Source organism: Piliocolobus tephrosceles, chromosome 7, assembly GCF_002776525.5.
Source record: "Piliocolobus tephrosceles isolate RC106 chromosome 7, ASM277652v3, whole genome shotgun sequence".
NCBI lineage: Eukaryota > Metazoa > Chordata > Mammalia > Primates > Cercopithecidae > Piliocolobus > Piliocolobus tephrosceles.
In genome coordinates this window covers 100,695,985-100,718,062 of record NC_045440.1, presented here as the reverse complement: position 1 = coordinate 100,718,062, position 22,078 = coordinate 100,695,985, and the positions used below count along the sequence as shown (strand labels likewise).

Below are 22,078 nucleotides of genomic sequence, written 5' to 3'. Positions count from 1 at the left end.
ATACAAAAGCTGCTAATGACTAGTATTAATTTATTTCCCTAATCTTATGGTCAAATTATACTAAGTTATATTTCATGAATCATTTGTTCATTATTTCGTTTTTTCCCATTTTGTAATCATATGTTTTTTTTTTTTCTGTTTTGAAGCATTTTGGTACATTCCAGATAGTTCCTTTGGATGGGGGGTATTGGGTCTTCTTTCTGGCTTTTAAAGCTGATTCATTTTCTGTTTTATTCATAAGATAAGTTACTATGAAAGTTTTCTTCCAGATTCTTAATTTTATCATGCTTCTGAAATTGTTTTGATAGTGCATGCAGTTAGTTTGTCTGATATATGTCAATTATTTCTTTTTTTTTTTTTTTTTTTTTTTGAGACAGAGTCTCACTCTGTCACCCAGGCTGGAGTGCAGTGGCGCGATCTCGGCTCACTGCAAGCTCCACCTCCAGGTTCACACCATTCTCCTGCCTCAGCCTCCCAAGTAGCTGGGACTACAGGTGCCCGCCACCATGCCCGGCTAATTTTTTGTATTTTTAGTAGAGACGGGGTTTCCCCGTGTTAGCCAGGGTGGTCTCCATCTCCTGACCTCGTGATCCTCCCACCTCGGCCTCCCAAAGTGCTGGGATTACAGGCAGGGCCACTGCACCCAGTCAATTATTTCTAACATTTTGTCTTCCCTTAAGTTTTCTGATACATGCAAGGCAATTAGTTCATCAGCTTTATTTTTCAATCTGTTTTATTGATGTTTTTGTACTGTCTTCTTATTTTTCCTGAATTTCTTGTAGTTGTTCTAGTATTTTTTCCAGTCTTACCTTTTGTTTTGTTCTTTTTATAATATGTAAATGTTTATGATCCATTATTTATTGTTATAGCTAATGCGGTGTCAAGTATATATTGTACCATATTTCAGATGAGATACTTTATTTAAAGAGCTGAGATAAAAATTTCATGGCTTAAGTGGCATCTAAACCATACTTTTTTTTTTTTTGAGGAGTTATTATGCTGTTAAAATGCCTAGACTTATTCTAAAATTAAACATTAAAAGGCCTTATCTCCAAACTTATTTAACATTTAAAATATTATTGTATTCACTATTCTTAGTAAAGTTTCACTCTTATTCCATTATTCTGAAATATGTAACTTAATATGCTTTATTGGCAGAGCCCTCTTCTTTGTCAGGGCAGAAATTTAGGTAATCAGTGATGTAGTATGAACATAATGCTTGCAGAAGGGTTGTGGTTGTGTATTTTCTAAGGAAGATCAGTTGGCTACCCAGACAAGATCACAGAGAGCAGAATTTATTATTCAAGACTGATCTGCCAATGTAATAAATATGGAACTGTCTCATAGGATGGACTTAACCAAGTTCACTGATATACAAATCAAAATTCCAATTTATTACTTTAAAAATATTTAACCCTCAAGTAATCAGATGTTCATCACCATATTCTCTTCTGAAGTCAGTTTTATATGGGAATCCAAATTTTGACCAGAAGGCTGTCAGGTGAAAATGGTTACTAGAATCAGGTGATTAGTTGTGTGATCTTATTGACTGCTGCAGCAAGCTATGCTCATCTGTCTCTACCACTTGAATTTATGTATTGCAAGGACCAGGTATGTTTTTTAGTGGTCCAGGGCATCCTCTTCTTGGACAGGATGGAGACATATTACCAATTTTGTTTCTCTGGATGTTCTTTTGATGTCTTGTGAACCATGTCTCTTCATTATTTTTTCAGGCATGTTAAAATACAGTTACTTGGAAAAAATAAACTATATACCAAATTTTATCTCTGTTAAAATTTCAAATATGTAAAAAAGCAAACAAATTAGAAGGACATAATATAAAGTGAAACAAGTTTGTGGTACTGTTGCTGGTGAACATGCATCAAACAGGAAAAAATATTCCTGTTAGTTTCCCTAGTTTGCATTCACTATAGAATAGTGGTTTTCAGGCTTTTTGACCTGAGCAGTCCTTTTCACTTTAAATAATTGAGGATCCAAGAGCTTTTGTTTATATGAATCTTACCAGTATTACTGCATTGAGAATTAAAACTGAGAAAATTAAAAATATCTATTCATTAATTCATTTAAAAATAATTCTGTTACCTAAGTTAACTTAAGTAATATATTTTTATGAAAAATCACTATTTTCATAAAAATAATGAGCAGATGGCTTAATAGAAGATAGTTGAATTATTTTTTATTTGTGAGTGTTGTAACACATTATTTCAATGGAAATGTATTTAAAAATCTGGCTTAACACATATGTGATATGTGATTAAGATAAAGCAATATTCTAATCATTTTTTCTGGTATTTATGATGTTCTTCCTTTGATACTACACCAAAATTCAACAGTGATAATTTTCTAAAGATTAATTCCAGTATTAGAATCTGAAACCATAGTAGTGAGTTTTTCTATTTTGTTACATTAAAATCTATTTCTCTATCTTGTACTTGGAATGGATTTTTATTCATAAGTGAATGGGTAATGTCATGTATTTGTCATTTGGAAAAATCAGAAAAGTTTCTAAATACTAGGAAACTGTTAAGTTCATGGTGGCAGATAGAAGCTTTTGAAAATTTGGCTTTTCAACTGAAAGCTTAAATTTTATAATTGTTATCAAAAACCATCTGTGTTTCCATGATGTTATAGGCTCAGTTGGTTCATTTTTGAGAAAATGTCTGCCAAGTATCCAAATCTGAATAATCAAAGTTTACCTCTCAGTTTTTCTTTCAAATGAAAAAGATGATTCATGAAAAAAGCTGTAGTTCAGCTTGCAATTTAATCACAGATAATTTTCCTTGAGACAACCATTGTACTTCATTATGTAGCAGGTATAGTTTATGCATATTTCTCATTTCACTACAAGATGCTACAAAGATTTGCTAAGAAGAGTATTTTTTTAAATCAAGGGTTTTCTTAATCGAAAGTGTCTTTTTTGTGAATTCGCAAATCAAAAAAATTGTGTATGCATGGCAATGAAGAATACAATGATTACAGTTTTGTTCCACTGTATTCATTGGTGCTAGGGAGCCAGCAATTTTATCTGTCATTGCTTTTGTACCTGTAGTGCAAATGTCAATTGAGAGAAAAAGGAAAAGAATGTCTTAGTGTTTTTATGAAAAAAGATTTGACTTGGTAGATCCCTGAAAGGGCCCTGTGAAGGAGTTCATGAACTACACCTCGAGAACCACAACTGTAAAGAAAAGCTGTTAGAGAAACAGTATTTTTCACCTTTGTCTAAAAAGTACTTCTTATATCGCTTGGTTATCAATTTCACTATTTTGCTATACTTGACAAACAGTGAAAATACGTTTGAATACCACCTGAATTACAGTATTCTATTTCAACACAAATTGAGTGTACTGTGGTTCTGTTCTGCTGCTAACCATCCAGAGTTAGCTCAGACCCCACAAGTTCAAGGGCGTGATCCCTAACATGACCATTCTTCAGATATCAGCTACACTTAATTGGTCCCTAGGTTACCCATACTTCTGACTAAATGGTTATACATTCAGCAGTTCCTTTGCTCCCCTCAGGTTTGATAACTTGCTAGAATGACTGGCAGAACTCAGGAAAGAACTATACTTAGAATAACTGGTTTATTATAAAGGATGCTAATTAGGAGGACCAGTCAAATGAAGGGACTCATATGATAATGTCTGAGAGGGAACACAGAGCCTCTGTGACTTCCTCTTGTACAATCAGGACATGTGAATGTGTTTGCCAACCAGGAGGCTCCGCTAAGCCTGGATGTACAGAGTTTTTACTGGGCTTTCATTAAGTAGTAATGATTGGTTAAATCTTTGGCCATTTGTTTGAGCTCAGTCTTTCATATCCACGCACCAGAGGTCAGGCAGCTAAATATCCTAACCTGCTGATTACATGCTTATTCTTTCTGCTGACCATCCTGTATCCTGAAGCTATCTAGGGGCGTGACATGAGTCAACTCCTTAGCATAACAAAGACATATCTATCTCTGGAAATTTCATGGGCTTTTGCAGCCTCTTGGAAAAGAACTTCAAAAGTGTTCAGAACACTGCAAAAGAGAAATGTTGTGTTGGACTTCTAAGGAGGCTGGGTAAAGAGACCTGATTAATACTCTGTATTGCCAATCCCTTACCCTTTTTTTTGAGGTCTAAAGTCAGTGTGTGGTAATGTTCAACCACCCATCTTAAACCATGAGGTAAACTGGAAGGTGGAGACCACATACTGATGGCACTACAGCACTTGATAGTTATGGTAACTAGCCTGATACTGCCCATTTATGGAGATAACAGTTTCTTCAAGCAATTCTCCTGCCTCAGCTTCCCAAGTAGCTGGGATTACAGGCACCCACCACCACACCTGGCTTATTTTTGTATTTTTAGCAGAGACGGGTTTTTGCCATGTTGGCCAGGCTGGTCTCAAACTCCCGACCTCAGGTGATCCGCCTGCCTTGGCCTCCCAAAGTGCTGAGATTACAGGCATGAGCCACCACGCCCGGCCACAAACACATCTTTCATGGCCAGAGCAGGAGGAAGAGAGAAAGGAGGAAGGTGCTACACACTTTTAAAATAACCACATCTTATGAGAACTCACTATCATGAGAACAGCACCAAGGGGATGATACTAAACTATTCATGAGAACTCCACCCCCATGATCCAGTCACCTCCCATCAGGCCCCACATCTAACACTGGGGATTACAATTGGACAGGCTATTTAAGTGGGGTCACAGAGCCAAGCCATATTGTACTTCTAACCTGAAGAGCTGTAAGATAATAAGCTTCTGTAAACTGCTACATTTGTGATAACTTATTACAGCAGAAATAGAACACTAGTATAGATGGATAGTTGGGGGCAGGGGGAAGGCAGAGAGACAGGAAGTAAGAGAGGAAGAAGTTGTTATCACCACAAATGGGCAGGCAGATGTTACAGTGAACCAAGATCATGCCACTGCACTCCAGCCTGGGTGGCAAGAGCGAAACTCTGCCTCAGAAAAAAAGATGTGCTTGCTTCCCCTTCACCTTCCACCACGATTGTAAGTTTCCTGAGGTCTCCCTGGAACAGAAGCTGCTATGCTTCCTATACAGCCTGTGGAACCATGAGCCAATTAAACTTCTTTTCTTTATAAATTACCCAGTCTCAGATATTTCTTTATAGCAATGTGAGAATAGACCAGTACAGAAAATCAGTGCCAAGGAGTGGGGCATTGCTGTAAAGATACCTGAAAATATGGAAGCAGCTTTGAAAGTGGGTAACAGGCAGAGGCTGGAAGAGTATGGAGGGCTCATAAGAAGACAGGAAAATGAGGGAAAGTTTGGAACTTCCTAGAGATTTGTTAACTTGTGACCAAAATGTTGATAGTGTTATGGACAATGAAATCCGTGTTAAAGAGGTCTCAGATGGAGATGAGGAACTTACTGGGAACTGGAGCAAATGTCACTTTTGTTATGCATTAGCAAAGAACCTAGTGGCATTGTACCGCTGCCCTGGGGATCTGCAGATCTTTGAACTTGAGACTGATGATTTAGGGTATCTGGCAGAAGAAATTTCTAAGCAGTAAAGTGTTCAGGAGGTGACCTGCCTGCTTCTAACAACCTATGCCCATATGCATGAGCAAAGAAATGTTGTAAAACTCAAACTTGTATTTAAAGCGGAAGCAGAATATAAAAGTTTGAAAAATTTGCAGCCCAGCCATGTGGTAGAAAAGAAAAGCTCATTTTCAGGGGAGCAATACAAGCTAGCTGCAGACATTTTCATAACTAAAAGGAAAGCAACAGTTGAGACTTGGGAACCCCAGCCTAGATTTTAGAGGAGGTATGGGAAAGCCTGAATGTCCAGGCAGAAGTCTTCTGTAGGGCTGGAGCCTTCATGGAAAATCTCTACTAGGGCAATGCAGAGGGGAAATATGGAGTTAGAATCTTCACTGGAGTACTGCCTGGTGGAGCTGTGAGAAGAGGGCCACCATCCTCCAGACCCCTCCAGATAGAGCTACCAGTAGCTTGCACCATGCACCTGGAAAACCCATAGGCACCCAATGCCAGCCCATGAGAGCAGCCTCAGGGGCTGAACCCTGCAGGGCCATTGGGATGGAGTTGCTGAAGGCTTTGGGGCCCATGCCTTTTATCAGTGTGCCCTGGATGTGGGACATTGAGTCAGAGGAGATCATTTTGGAGCTTTCCAAAATATAGTGTCTAACACAGATCTCACTAGGCTACATCTGAAGTGGTGGCAGGGCTGCTTATTTTATCCCGGAGTGTCTCAGATTTTGTTTCCTTGCTTTTTCAAGCTTCTAAAGGCTGCCCACATTCTTTGGCTCATGGCCCTCTTCCTTTATCTTCAAAGCAGCATTATTTGAAGACTACTTCAAAGCAGACCATTCTTTCACACTCGCATCTCTCTCTTACTCTCCTGGCTCTCTTTTCCACTTTTTAGGACCCTTCTGATTATATTTGGCCACCTAGATAATTTAGGATAATTTCTTCACCTCAAGACTTTTAACTTAATCTTATCTTCAGAATCCTTTTTTGCCACGTAAAATAACATATTCACAAGTCCGAGGATTAGAACGTAGACATCTTGGGGGATGGGGGCATTATTCATTCTATCTCTCTATATCGTCTTTCTCCCCTTCCCTTCCCTTCCCTTCCCTTCCCCTCCCCCCCCCCTCCTTCCCCTCCCTTCCCCTTCCCCTTCCTTCCCCTTTCCCTTCCCTTCCCTTCCTCTTTCCCTTCCCTTCCTCCTTCCCTTCCTCCTTCCCTTCCCTTCCTCCTTCCCTTCCTCCTTCCCTTCCCTTCCCTTTCCTTCCTCTTTCCTTTCCCTTCCTCCTTCCCTTCCCTTCCTCCTTCCCTTCCCTTCCCTTCCTCCTTCCCTTCCCTACCTCCTTCCCTTCCCTACCTCCTTCCCTTCCCTTCGCTTCCTCCTTCCCTTCCCGCTTCCTCCTTCCCTTCCCTACCTCCTTCCCTTCCCTTCCTCCTTCCCTTCCCGCTTCCTCCTTCCCTTCCCCCTGCCTCCTTCCCTTCCTTCCCTACCTCCTTCCCTTCCCTACCTCCTTCCCTTCCCTACCTCCTTCCCTTTCCTTCCTCCTTCCCTTCCCCCTTCCTCTTTCCCTTCCCTCTTCCTCCTTCCCTTCCCCCTTCCTCCTTCCCTTCCTTCTTCCCTTCCTTCCCAGGCCCTACTTCCAGCATTGAGGACCACATTTCAACATGAGATTTGGAGGGGACAGATATCCAAACTCAAGTATCCATTGGTGTTCCTTGCCTGAATTGATCACTAAATTATATTGAGGGTGTAATATGTTGATACTCTATTTCAGTTACTGTGTGTTTTTAGAATTTTTTTATAAAGAATAGCTTTTCTTAAACTCTTTGAAAAATAACATCATAGGCCAGGTGCGGTGGCTCACACCTGTAATCCCAGCACTTTGGGAGCCCGAGGTGGGCAGATCACTTGAGGTCTGGAGTTAGAGATTAGCCTGGCCAATATGGTGAAACCTCGTCTCTACTAAAAATGTGAAAAATAGGCAGGCGTGGTGGCAGGCACCTGTAATCACAGCTACTTGGGAGGTTGAGGCATGAGAATGGCTTGAACCCGGGAGGTGGAAGTTGCAGTGAGCCTAGATCGTGTCATTGCACTCCAGCCTGGGTGGTGACGGTGAGACTCCATCTCAAAAAAAAAAATCACGTAGACTAATTTTTTTAAATTTGTTACTATCAGTTATAATCTATATGCCTAGTGTAATTATTATTATTATTATTATTATTTTGATGCTCAAATTATCCTAAATTTGGTTATTTGTATGTCCTTTTGACATAATACCATTAATCTTTTGAGTGTTTTCTTACCTTCTGGCCCAGCAAGATACCAAAGCTAACCTTATGATTTCCCTATTTTGACCTTTGAAATGAGTCATTTCCTCAAGGAGCATAGGTTGCTTTTACTGGGGATTGGCATTTTAGAAGCCAAGATTGGGATACCCAGTGTGTTCCTTGTTACAGGTGTCCACTATCTTTAGATATATTTGGTACTTCCAAGTTCTTAGACTTTTTTTTTTTTTTTCCAGTTATTTGGAGGGAATTGATGTGCTTCTTACTGATTTCTCAGATCTTTTGAGTCAGTTATGACTCTTTCATATTTCCAAAATTTTATTGCTATCTCTTATTTTCTATTGCCCTTCTGTCTTTGGAGGTTAAGTCTTTTTAAAATTCTTACTCTACTTTAGCAGGATTTTGGGGAAGGAGTTGACGTAAATCAGTATGTTCAAGTCACCATACTGAACTGGATGTCTTTATATCAACATTCTCAATATAAATTTAGATTTTACTATGGCGAAGTACTATGCCTAATGCAGTTGACATACAAAACTTAAGTGATTGTGTGATCTGTTTGAGTTGCTATAACAAAATACCTAGACTGGGTAATTTTGTATAAAAGATATGCATTGCTCACAGTTCTGGAGGCTTGAAAGTTCAGAATCTAGGTGCTAGCATATTTGGTGTCTAGTTAGGGCTTGTTCCTCATAGATGGCACCTTCTATGTGTCCTTATTTGACAGAAGGGATTAGATGGTTCTGTAGGGACTTGTTTATGAAGGCATTAATTGCATTCACGAAGGTGGAGCCCTCATGACCTAATCACCCCGCAAAGGCCCCACCTTCTAATACTATCACGTTGGTGATTTGCTTTCAACGTAAGAATTTTGCAAGAGACAAACATTCAGACAATAGAAGACACTGTTTTGCCTTCAAGTAGTTTCCATGTTATCCAGGGCATTTAGAGGATAAGTTTATAACTAATCAGAGTACAAGATTAAAATATGGAAAGCTCTGAAGTTGAAATATTAAAGAGTGCTAACACTTGTATTTTATATTTTAGAATAGTGGTTCTCCATGTTACTCGCATATTAGAATTGCTTGGGAGATGTAAGAAAATATTGTACCGTGTCATCACCCCAGAACAGTTAAATCAGATTCTTTTATGGCTGATAAGTTCTACCAGTGCTGAACTTCTGATGTGATCCAGTTAGTATTTGAGTGATTTCTTTCTTTATGGGAAACAAGATGCCTTTGGCTCACCTCGTAATTTCCCTGCCCTATATCTGACTTAAATCAGTTTCTCTCACAGCTCCATGAGGTTTCACAGCTCCATGAGGTTTCAGACTTCACGACTTAGAAGATGCTGGTCTCCTTTCTGTGATTCACTGACTCACTCGTTACTTACGACTCAGCTGAAATCTCATCTTCCCATACCCTTTTAGGTCACATACCCATTTGGGCTAAGTCATCTTTTGTAATACCCATTGCTCACATATATTTGAGCACTTACACTATTTTATTAAAATGATTTGATATGCATTTTTGTATTCCATTAGACTCTAAATTTCTTGAAGAAGTTAATATATTGCAGGTATGGATACATTTGTGTGCTTACAAAAGTCAGTTGAACTGATCATAGGACTTCTATCTGAGAGAGTGAAATTTATGATAAAGTTCTTTCAGTGTTGGCTTTTGTTCACTTTTACTTTTCTCTACAGCCATGTTTTGTGATATTGTTGAATTGTATTAAAGGGATATTATATTTCAGTCTTCAAAGATTGTTGAGATTTAACTGGAAGCAATTGAGTGTATTAAATAGTGCATGAGTAAGAGGTAGTTGTGGGGCAGACTAGAATAGGTGACAGCTTGCGGGGTGGTATCAAATGAAGCTGTTGCAGTTGCAAGTATAATTTTTTAGATACTTTTAAATATATATATATATATAATATATATATTAAATAAAGTCAGGATCTCCTTGTGTTGCATAGGCTTATCTTGAGCTCCTGGGCTCAAGCGATCCTCCTCCCTCAGCCTCTCAGCTCAGGGACTGCAGGCATGAGCCACTTTGCCTAGCTGCAAGTGTAATTTTTAAAAGTTAAAAAAAAATTAAAAAGCCATCATAGTAAAAATAAATTTTAAAGACACTTATACAATCTTGTACATAATTGCTGCTATGAATTGACAGTTTAAATTTTTAAGATTCTATACCATCTTTTAGTTTTTATTGCTGCATACTAGTCGTTTTTATGTGAAAGCAGTCTTTACTCTTTTACTCCCTCATTTTTACTTTTTAAGAACTGTTCTTTGTGGTTTTGTAATTCACACATTTGTCACTTTTTATGGCAATATGTTACTTTATGTTATTCGTATATAGTTTACTTAGCACCCTCAATTGTTTGGCTTTTTTTTTTCTTCAGTTTTCTACTGTTAAAGATAGTAAAACTATAATCATCTTTGTTACAAATACTTTTCCATTTTTTTCTAGAGACTGAATGTATATAACAGAGCATTTATCTTAAAATTATGTGCAGCAGAAATTTAATGGAAACATAGAGGTAATGTGAGGTAGCATATGCTAAGGAATCAAACTTGAGTTCTAATTTTGACATTCAGTTTACCAGCTGTGTGATCTTGAATGAGCTAGCTTACTCTTGTGAGCCTCAGTTGTAAAATTAGGTTAATAATAGCTCATATTATTGAGCATTTACAATTGTAGCAGGCATTATTCTAAGTGTTTTACATGTATTAATCTATTTAAAATTCAGAACAGCCTTAACATTCCCATATTAAGATGTGGGAACAGAGGCATAGAGTAGTTAAATAGGTCAGATAGTTACCAGTAATGGTGTTGTTATGTACCCAGTGCCGTCTAGAGCTGGTTCTCTTATTTGCTTTGTACTGCCAGAATACCAGCTGCACCCTCTCCCTTAATTTGGTTTCCAGGCTGGCACATTGGCCTTTCTTGGCCAGATTAATGATTGCTACTGGAGCTGGAGTGAATTGTGAGTTCATGGTGCCAATACTTTAACTTTGTGCTTACTGTGGAAACATTATTATAGGAGAAATATTCACTTTAGATTTACTATTCTCTTCAAAATTTCTGTATATTTCATATTTGCTTTTGAGGGAGTGGTGATAAAAATTTAGATTCACTTTTTTTTTTTTTTTTTTAGGCGGAGTTTCCCTCTTGTTGCCCAGGCTGTAGTGCAATGGTGTGATCTCGGCTCACTGTAACCTCCGTCTTCCGGGTTCAAGCAATTCTCCTGTCTCAGCCACCTGAGTGGCTGGGATTACAAGTGCCTCCCACCACGCCTGGCTACTTTTTGTTTTTTGGGAGAGACAGGGTTTCACCATATTGGCCAGGCTGGTCTCGAACTCCTGGCCTCAGGTAATCCACCTCCCTCAGCCCCCCAAAGTGTTGAAATTACAGGCGTGAACCACTGTGCCCGGCCTAGATTCACATTTTTATATAAACATCTAAAAGGTCTTTTCCTATCCTTCCCTCTTTTTCCTCTTCTCCATCCCTTTTCTAACTAGCAATTTAATATTTGTTTAGTATAATTTTAGCCTTCAATTGCTAGGCAGTTAGAGTGCCAAGGTTTTTTAATACCCAGTAAAGAGTGCCAGGGACTTTTTATACCTGGTAAGGGACCTGATAAACATCCAGTTCAACCTCCTTACTTGGAAAAAAAAACCAAAATGATACTAAAGCCACACAGTCAGGTAGTGATTTAGAACTCAAGCCAGTTTTTCTGTCTTATGTCCAGTATTGGCCTCAGCACATTGTACCGTTTGCTTTCATTTGTACTGTCTTTTATAAATTAGTGTAATTACTTTATTTCCTTTCCAGAAATTATTTTTAAATTGTATTTAGCTTATTACCTGTGTATTATGTTTGCTGTCAGGAAACAGCTATATTTGTTACTTCTTTGTAGTTTTATAGTGTTTTCTCATCCTTTATCTCATTTATTTGTTGTGAAGATAACCTTTTGCTCATATATCTGAGGTTCTTAAATAATGGTATGAATTTCTTTGTTATTCTGGCATGCCCATCACTTCTACACATTCACAAACTCAGCTGCTGTAGATTCAGACATGTGTTGACTCATTCCACTGAGATTATAAAGTTCAGTCATTGTAGCTTCTCATTTTCAACCCTTTCCACATCTCCTGGGTACTCCTGCAGTCTAAGGCATGACATTTCAGGCATGAAGATAATTAGTTGTTTTGAAGCACCTAGATTTCTTGGCCTCTTAAACTACTTGTGATCAGAGTAGTTCTTTTAGAAACATAATCAGAGGTTTGGTATGTAGTTAAGCAACACATTGTGTAGAAACAAACACAAGGATAATCATGTCATTTATTTTACTAACATTCTTCAATCAAAATGGTGTTAGAGATAAGATAAATTATATGGCTGTAATGTGTGTCCCTGTGATTTGGTTGGTGGCAAGGGAATGAATTGTTAGTCTAAAGTGAGCCACTGATTGCCAAAACTTTCTATAGAAGGGACCTATTACCTAATCAACTCATATGAAACCTGGAGATTCTTAAGAGGATCCTCTGTGGTTCATTATTAGGTTAAATTAGTTAAATTAGTACAGTAAGGCTGGCAAGAAAATCTGTTATTGATGATCTAACCTTAAAAAATGGAAATAAATGGCATAGTGGTTTTCCTGGAGACATTTTGGTGTAGATCATACGCTAAGATTTATTTGTTTGGACTGTATGCTTGGTGTTCATGCTTGTTCAATGCATATTTGAGGGTAGACCGTGACATTTTAGGTTCACTTTATGAGAGTACTGGGTAAATAAGAGTTAGAGTTAAGCTTTTTATCCTTGGGTTTCTAATAGCTACTGCTAAGGTGAGCCTTATATGTTAAGATTATCTGAAGATAAGACTGCAACTCATTGCCTCAAAGTTCAAAGGAGAGCATTGGCTTCAAGGACATAAATCATTGTGTTATCCACCAGTTTACAACAGAAGTACAGATGAACAATATTTATCTAGACAATCTAGTGTAATTTACCTGTAGTTTGAGGTCAGTCTATATAGGGGCTCATGTAAGTCCTTTGAACTGTTTTGCAGAGATGAGAGTTCAAATTTATTTTTATTCTCTAGTTGGAAGTAGCAGGTGGTTTTGTGTGCCTTTTCTAGCAGCTGCTTTTAACCCCATTTTACTAATTTTTTAAAGCCTTATTAGGTTCTGCCTCAACTGTGGAGCTGTCTGAGTTTCATTAGGTTATTTGCAGGCAGAATTTCATTGTCTGGCACTCTGTTGTTTGCTATTTGTTTCATATGTGTTTGTTTTTTTCTCCACAAGTTAACTGTGAGCTCTGGGGGTCTGAGATATGTATCCTATTTAAAATCTGTAATAGCCAGGTTTACAATATCTGATATTTAAAGGGACCATCACATAAAGTAGATAATTGAGCCAGGCTAGATAGGGCTCATGCAAAAGGAAGAACATATGTCCTAGTTTAAATGAGCCTAATTACAGCAGATTCATACCTTGTGGCAATATGAGATTGATGTTGTCTGAACGAAATAGGTCCACTGGCACTATTTGGCCTGTGGCCCTTTGTTTTGATACCTCTAAATTATAGCATTGTTCTGAACACACAAAAATGCTTTATAAATATTTGTTTGATTGAAAGATGTTTATTGTTTTATAATACTGGCTACACTGCTTTTGAAAGACTACCATAGATGTAATAAGTATAGCATGACGTGAGGTATACAAAAATATTCTAATCTATTAAAGAATTTACCTTTTTTGAAAGAAGATGCATATACTGGTAAAAGGATTGACTCTTAAGCTATAATCAACAGACTTGGATATTGAGTCTTTGCTGCTGTGTCCACAGAAAGTCCATTGGATCACTTTCCAAGTTAGAAACCAATGATAATGCATTCTAGTAAATGGCTGCATATTCTGAGGGCATTCAAAAGAATGATATAGGGAATTATTAAAATACCTGAGTGCCTTGCAATTTAAGGTACCTATTTCTTATTTCTTGAATTCTGGAGTAATTTTTCATGCTTCCCTTTTTCACCTCTCCAAAACAATATTATTAGCATGTACTCTTGGTTCCTCCTTTGAAGTATCTCATGCTTCATTTCTTCCATTTCATTCCTGTAGATACTATTCTAGTTTGAACATTTTATTACTCATGTTGGGACATCTACATTAGCCCCCTAACTGACTTTTGTATTTCATATTTAGAATGTCTTCAGGTTTTTGTTTTTGTTTTTTTAATATACTTCTTGGGTCGTAAACATACTCAGATTAAAAGCAAAAGCATACCAGGGTGACTATCTAGGAGGCGAGAGATGAGATGGAGTCTTTCTGTGGTTTTTGAATTTTGAGCTATCTGAATGTATTGTCATTACCACTAAATTATTAGTACTGAATCATTCGTGATAAATTAAAGTAGTATATTACTTTGAAATTTTTCATTTGAAATTTTGACTCGTATTTAAAAAGAAATAAAAGTCTTGGCACTAGCAAGTATTATTTCATATTATAGCAGTAATTTTACTTAAATATTCTGGATTGCAAAAGCAAATTGGACTCCTACTACCCATTTGAAGTAGCAGTACTTATATAAAACTGAACAAGAAGTAAATCTGGCACGTAGTAGCAAAATTTGGGATTATATCTGTTTAGGGAATATCATTAGTGGGTCAGAAATGTAGTCTTCTTTGGAGACTGATAAAAAGAGTAATAGGTAAAATAAAGAATGATGTGCTCAATGAGCTACAATTCAAATAGAGGAAATTTAATGGGAAATGATTACATTAGGAGCAGATGGATTGGCTTCCTGAATTTCAGACTTACTGGAAATCCTATAACAGGTTAAATTTGTTTTTCAAATTTAGAGTCTGATAAAAAGATAAAGAGATTTGTTTATTTGATTGTGCTAGTGTGATTCTTACTGTCTTTTGGATATTTCATTTGCACTAGGCTATTTTTATGATTCCCACAAATCCACCACCGACATTCAGAAAGCCAGAACTTTGGTCCGATGATTTCACCGATTTTGTTAAAAAGTGTTTGGTGAAGAATCCTGAGCAGAGAGCTACTGCAACACAACTTTTACAGGTCAGTGCTTGTGCCTCGAAAGGAAGGATATTTTCTTCATACCTTTCAGCTTTCTGACACTGGCCAGAATTGCTGTGTGTTTCATAACTGATTTCTAAAGATGTAAACCTCCATTCCCCTCCTCTTACCTTTCCTCTTTGTTCTCTTCTTTTCTTTCTTCCCCTCTCGTCCCCTCATTCCCTGCAGTGTTGTTTTAAAACAAAATTTCCAAAGCATTTTCCTTTCAGAAAGGAATCTTTGTCTTCATAGTTACTATTTCTCATGTTTTTTTTTCTTCTGTTCCTTGACTCAGCATTTATCCTTTGACTTTTTGCTCCACTATAAAATATGTAAGTACAAGATCCCTGGACTCCTTGAAGAGTTTATCACGTTGTAAATATCAGTTACAGGATTATCTAAAGGAAGAGCTTCAGAGTTTCACTTTTTTTTGATAGAATAATTGTAAGTAGACTTTGTATCCAGAATGTCAGTAGATTTTAAAATCTACCTTAAAATTTAATGCAAATGGAAATAATTTAATATTTATAATAGGTGTTTGTGAATCTTAATTTCCCAACAGAATAGCCTTAGAACTTTCAACTAATAATAAGCATGTCTCATGTTAACAAAACTTGATATTTGCAAAATGATTTCTATTGTTAAGTAACAAAAGGATGAAAAACATGGTTCTTGTAAAAAGTGACTTCTCTGTCTCTAAAAGAATCATTGGGTTAAAAGGACAACAAAAGAAAAAAGGAAAAAAAAAAGTAACTTTCCAAAGTCCTGTTTTTCCAAAAGGATGTGTTGAGGGGTATGGGAAACATGCTCTTAAGTATAATGTTTATTGTTATGAAAGTGTAACTTGGTACTCAATCTCCATAGATGCCAGTACAGCAATATCTATTTAAAATAAAAATCCATATATTCTTTGATCCAACAATTGCACTTCTAGGAATTTATTCTACAGAAATATTTAACCATGTGTGATATAACATATGTGTAAGAATATTCATAGAACATTGAAATTTTAAAAGATTGGAAAGATCCTAAATATCTGTGAACCAGTTGGAAACAATTTAAAGTCCATGAAAGATAGTGATTGGAAAAATACACCTACGTACACACAACATATATACCTATCTTAATGATTATAATGGAGTATCTCTAGAAAAATAAGCAAAAAAATGGCCTCCAGAGAAGGTAACTAACTATGGATGGGGCAGGACTGGATTGGAGACTTGCTTTTTGATGAATACTGTTTATGAGACTTTTGAGATTTGGGTTATGTGCAAATATGACCTTTCAAAAATTAGTGATTTAGACGGTAAAAATTTATTTTTCCACAAAAATTGATTAAAACATTTATTTTGAAATATTGTCAATATTCATTTGAAATATATGTATGTGTTATATATGTGTGTGTGTGTATTTTTAAATTTTATTTAATTTAATTTAATTTTTTATTTTTTTGAGATGGAGTCTCACTTTGTCACCCAGGCTAGAGTGCAGTGGCACCCAGCTCACTGCAACCCCTGCCTCCCAGTTTCAAGTGATTCTCGTGCCTCAGCCTCCCAAGTAGCTGGGATTACAGGTGTGTGCCACCATGCCTGGCTGATTTTTGTATTATTAGTAGAGACAGGGTTTTGCCATGTTGATCAGGAAGGTATTGAACTCCTGACCTCAAGTGATCCACCTGCCTCAGCCTCCCAAAGTGCTGGGATTACAGACGTGAGCCACCGTGCCCGGCCATATATTTTTTGAGATAGGGTTTCACCGTATTGTCCCAGCTGGAGTACAATGGCATGATCTCATTCACTGAAACCTCTACCTCCTGGGCTCCACCTATCCTCCTGCCTCAGCCTCCTGAGTAGCTGGGAATACAGATGCATGCCACCACACCCAGCTAACTTTTGTCTGTTTCATAGAGACAGGATTCACCATGTTGCCCAGGCTAGTCTCTAACTCCTGGGCTCATGTAATCTGCCCGCTTTGGCCTCCCAAATTCCTGGGATTATAGGCATGAGCTATCTCGCCCTGCTGAAATATATATGTATTTTAAAGTAGTCCAAAGGGTACTACCTTTGGATTCCTAGTATCCAGTACTTAATACATACATAGTAAAAGTAATATGTGTGTATTTAACCTAACAAACTTCTGATTTAAATTTTTTTTTTTTGGATAGGATAATTATCTTTGGCTCATTAGAGTCTTATTTGGCAGGAAGCCTAGAAACCATTCTGTCTCTTCAAAGAGTTTTGTATGTCTTATCTGTTATGATTTAAATTAGCTGTCTCCAATCTTTTTGGCACCAGGGACTGGTTTAATGGAAGACAGTTTTTCCATGGATGATGAGCAGAGGTGGGATGATTTCAGGATGAAACTGTCCTGCCTTAGATCATCAGACATTAGTTAGATTCTCATAAGGAGCATGTGGATCCCTCACAGGCGCAGGTCACAATAGGGTTTGTGCTTCTGTTAAAATCTAATGCCACTGCTGATCTGACAGCAGGCAGAGTTCAGGCTGTAATGCTTGCTTACCTCCTGCTGTGCAACCTAGTTCCTAACAGGCCACAGCAGGTACCAGTCTGCAGCTGGAGGTTGGGGACCCATGATTTAAATCATAGTTTAACTCTCAGTAGACAATCTGATTGCCAAATTTTTGTTGACATATATCTATAGCTTACATGTACAGATTATACCATATTCATTTCCAGTAAACAAAGAAACAATATTTAAAAAGAAATTCATGATGGATTTTAAAAATAGTGATTGATTTTCTATGACACAGAATATTGTATAAATTTTTAAAAATCATAGGAAGGATCCTTTGAGATTATTAAGTTGAAATTTTAGTAGTTTTTAAAGATAAAGAAATTAAAACCCTAGAGATGTTGAAAGACAAGGTTCAGCTTCAGTCTGTTAGCACTGGAGTTCCCGATCTGGAGATGATCCTTATACCTGCTGGTGGGCAACCTGGAATCTAAAGTCAGTAAGTGACCAGGCACGGTGACTCACGCCTGTAATCCCAGCACTTTGGGAGGCCGAGGTAGGTGGATCACTTGAGATCAGGAGTTCAAGACCAGCCTGGCCAACATAGTGAAACCCCGTCTATATGAAAAATATGAAGATTAGCCAAGCATGGTGGTGCATGCCTGCAGTCCCAGCTATTTGGGAGGCTGAGGCAGGAGAATCACTTGAACCCGGGAGATGGGGATTACAGCAAGCCACGATCACGCCTCTGCACTCCAACCTGGACAGCAGAGTGAGACTCTGTCTCAAAATAAATAAATAAATAAAGTCAGTGACCAGTCTTCCATGATCTCTTCCGTTTGTGTCAAGTTGGAAAACAGAGGTACTTACAAGGCAACTTCAAACAGCTATAAAAACAAAGACAGTGTCCTAGAGGAGAGTAGAGCAATAAGAAAGGAAAGACTCCTGTCCTACTCTAAAAATTTTTGACAAACTAGTAGAAAGGTCACACACACACCCCAAAAACACACAAAAAACTGAAGTTATATTCTTTGAGAAATGAAAGAGAAAAATGTTAAAAAATTACAATACAATATAGAAGTTACATTCATGATGCACAGCCTATATGATTAATAAATGTAAAAGTAGAAGAATGGATACGGTAATCACAGATACCTCCTACAGAAGAAATAGGTCATTTTAGGGAGGAGAAATGGTGTGAACAATATGAACAAAGACAAAAAAATGGGAGATATATTTTAGAACACAATAAGATCTGCTTAGCCAGAGCAGAAACGCCAGTTAGAGAAATAGTGTCAAAGTTTAGATACAGACAACAGTAAAGTAAGAAGGGTATACTGATGCCTAGGATGAGATGCCTCAATTTTGTCTGAGAGCCACTTTACTTACATATGTAAACAGGAGAATGTAAGAAAAGAATGTCTTTGATAGCATAATATTGCAACGAAGTATATAAATAGAATGAGGAGGCACTGTAATAATACAGGTGTGAATTGTTAAGGACCTGAGTTTAAAAAAATAGTTGCCAAAATAGAAAATAGTAAATCTGATGAAAGAATGAGAAGGATTTAGTGACTGATTATATATTAACAAAAGCGAGAGAAGACCAACACTACAGAAACTAGAAACCAGCAGAATTACATTTCTTTAACAAAGTATAGAAATTTCAAACTACGTCATACTTTATCTTCTCAGGGGAATGTATGAACTACCCTTCTAAGCTGCAGTTATTTTTAAGAAAAGCCAATGTACTTATCTGGTTCATCCAGTTTACCACAACCCTGCTTTTATGCAGTTCATTGTGAATTCACTATAGTGTCATGCTACAGTTAGTCTATAGAGCTTAACATTCTTAATCTCAAAATCTCAGTATGTCCAATTTCATTTGTACTTGTGCTTTCCCTGTATAACTGCTGCAGACATGGTTTTGATCAACAAAGAGGAAGTGGCTAATAAAGTTAAAAGGGTACTTGAAGAGCAAGAACATATTATTTGAGTATTCTTGAGTCAGAAGAGAAGTTTTATCAGACAAATTGCCAATTTTTTAAGTACAGGTGCTCCTTAACCTACAATGGAGTTAGGGCCTGATAACCCCAATGAAGGTTTAAAATATTGTAAGTCAAAAACATGTTAAAATACACCTATCCTCGCTTAGCCTAGCCTACCAAAAACTTGCCCAGAACACATAAATTAGTGTAGTTGAGTGTTTTGTAGATACAATTGAATGTGAAAACACAAAACACATTATCCAGGAAATGCTGACAACACAGTACACTATAGAATATTGATTAATTACCCTCATTATCGCATAGCTCACTGGGAGCTGGGACTTATTAATACCTCCATGCTCAACATCAGAAGAGAGTGTTGTACCATATATTACTAGCCTGGGAAAGTATCAGATATCAGAATTCCAAGTATGGTTTCTACTGAATGCATATCACTTTTGCAGCATTGTAAAGTTGAAAAATCCTAAATTGAACCTTTGTAAGTCAGGGACTATGTGTATATTTTTAAAGGCATTTTAAGATTAGCAGGAGGTAAAATTAAAACTGCAAAGCAACGTAAAAAAAAATGCAGAAAAAACAAGATGGCAAATGTAAAACATTTACGATAGAATATTATGTAAAACATTTATGTTTTACATAATGTAAAACAATTATAAAAATGGCATTAGCATATAATTATAAACTAACATAAATGGTTAATTTTTAAATTAAATAATATTTAGTTAAGTACTAAATGGTTCACTTAGTTCATAAGATAAACGCAACTCCATGCTTTCTACACGAGCTAAACTTACAAACTTATATAAAATCCAACTCATGTTTCTGTGTGAGGCATACTTAAAAGAATTTGGGTTAAAAGTTAAAAACAGGCAATGAAATTTTAATAAAACTCATAAAAAGATACTATGAATAACATGATAAAAAAGCAAAATTGACAGCAGAAATCAGTAAATGAGGAAGGAGTCACTTAATATTGATAAAAAACATAATATAAAGGAAGATATAGTTATAAACTTGGTATATTAATACAGTATTGTATGTTACAAATTAAAGACATAAGAGGTTGATCTAAATAAGTAAGTTGGGATATTTTGATACTCCGTTTTCAGTCACTGAGAAACAATATAGACAAAAAATAAAGATAAACATTATCTGAATTATATAGTGATTGATTTAATAGAAAAATCAAATTTTATGTTTAATAAACAAATTACATCTTTTTGTTAAATGCTTGGAAAAGTATATGACGCCAGTATGAGATAGAATAATGAAACAGAATTGAATGCCCAGAAATGGTATATAATATACAAAGGAAACTAGCATATCGTGAAGATAACATTTCTAATCAGTGAGGGAGAAACAACTTAAAGTAAAAATGGTGCTGAGATAACTGCCCGCCTTTGGGGGGTGTTAGGAGGATTAACTTAGATCTTCACCACAACACACCAAAGTAATTTCCAGATAGATTAAAGTCTTAAATGTTAAAAAAAAACAAAAACGAAAAAGGGAAATAGAAAAGAACTAGGGATTAACATAGGAGAATATTTATATATTCATTCTAGTGCAATAAAACAAAAGAAAAATGGATGATTTGAATACATATAACGTTAAAAAAATGCATGAACGGCGAAAAATGGAAACTAAAACATATGTATATAATATTTATGTCAGGCAAGGGGCTGATTATATGAAGGGTTTTGTAAAGTATTTCAACAAGAAAAAGATGAATGTACCAGATTCTAAAAGGCAATAAAGATTTCCTATTTCTAAATGTATCTAAAATAAAAATTAAAGAGGGTAAGGATTCTTAAACCACCTAAAGTAATGAGAAGACAGAAATTACTGCAGATCAACCTATCACATTCTTGATGATGTATTTTAAAAATTAAGACTGCTTGAAAAGTTTATTCTTTTAAAATCTGAAATACTTCCTCTTAAATTTTGTTCATGTTCTGAATTATCAATTTCTAAACTCATAGAGTTCAAAATTAACGATTTATATAAAAACATTTCAGATAAAACAAGTGCTTAAAGTGAGTTGAAGAAGGGATTTCTTTTGCTAGACAGATTGAGTAACCATATTTTTCTCTGTCCTTATTAAAGTACAGCTAAAACCTTGCACATTATAAGTATATAAAACAAGCATAAAAAGACTGAAAGGTGGAAAGAAGGCAATAGACTTGCTAGAGATGGTGGGACCCAAGGAAAGTCATAGCTGTGAGTTCCCTGGGGTTTCTTTTTACCTCATTTATCCCACACTGAGTAGTGGAGAAGCCAACAACCCAGAAACAACATTGGACACAAACTAAAAACCTGCTCTCTCAAGCAGAAGGACGGAGAAATGGACAGCCTAGTAAGACAGAAAACTTTCAGACGATAACCATTCTACTCTATCCAGACACCACCAAGAGAACTATGGCCTACCCCACCAGCAAAGGCTAAATGGAGAACCTAGACTTCCACCCTTTTGAGGTTGTCCAGTCCTTCTGAGGTGGTGTCAGAGAAGACTGAGTGTCAAGCTGAGGCTTTCATCTCCACAAGGCAGTGTAGAAAGTATCCCCTCCCTATGTGAGGACTGCCAGTGAAGACCATGTGGGAGCCTGGACTTATACTCCTACCAGGCAGTAACAAGAACCCAACAACCTCCCTGTTGGAGTGGGGTCAGAGGCAGTCTGGTGAAGGGTCAGGACTTTCACC

General features: G+C 36.8%; 1 protein-coding gene across 1 annotated transcript in view; it reads left to right on the top strand.

Moving 5' to 3' along the window:
* Positions 1–22,078, top strand: part of LOC111520894 (serine/threonine-protein kinase 3) — a 334,853-nt gene that overhangs the window by 179,119 nt on the left and 133,656 nt on the right. Inside the window, exon 7 of the mRNA XM_023183991.1 lies at positions 14,766–14,903. Coding sequence (XP_023039759.1) covers positions 14,766–14,903 — 138 coding nt within the window. The remainder of the gene's footprint in view (positions 1–14,765; positions 14,904–22,078) is intronic.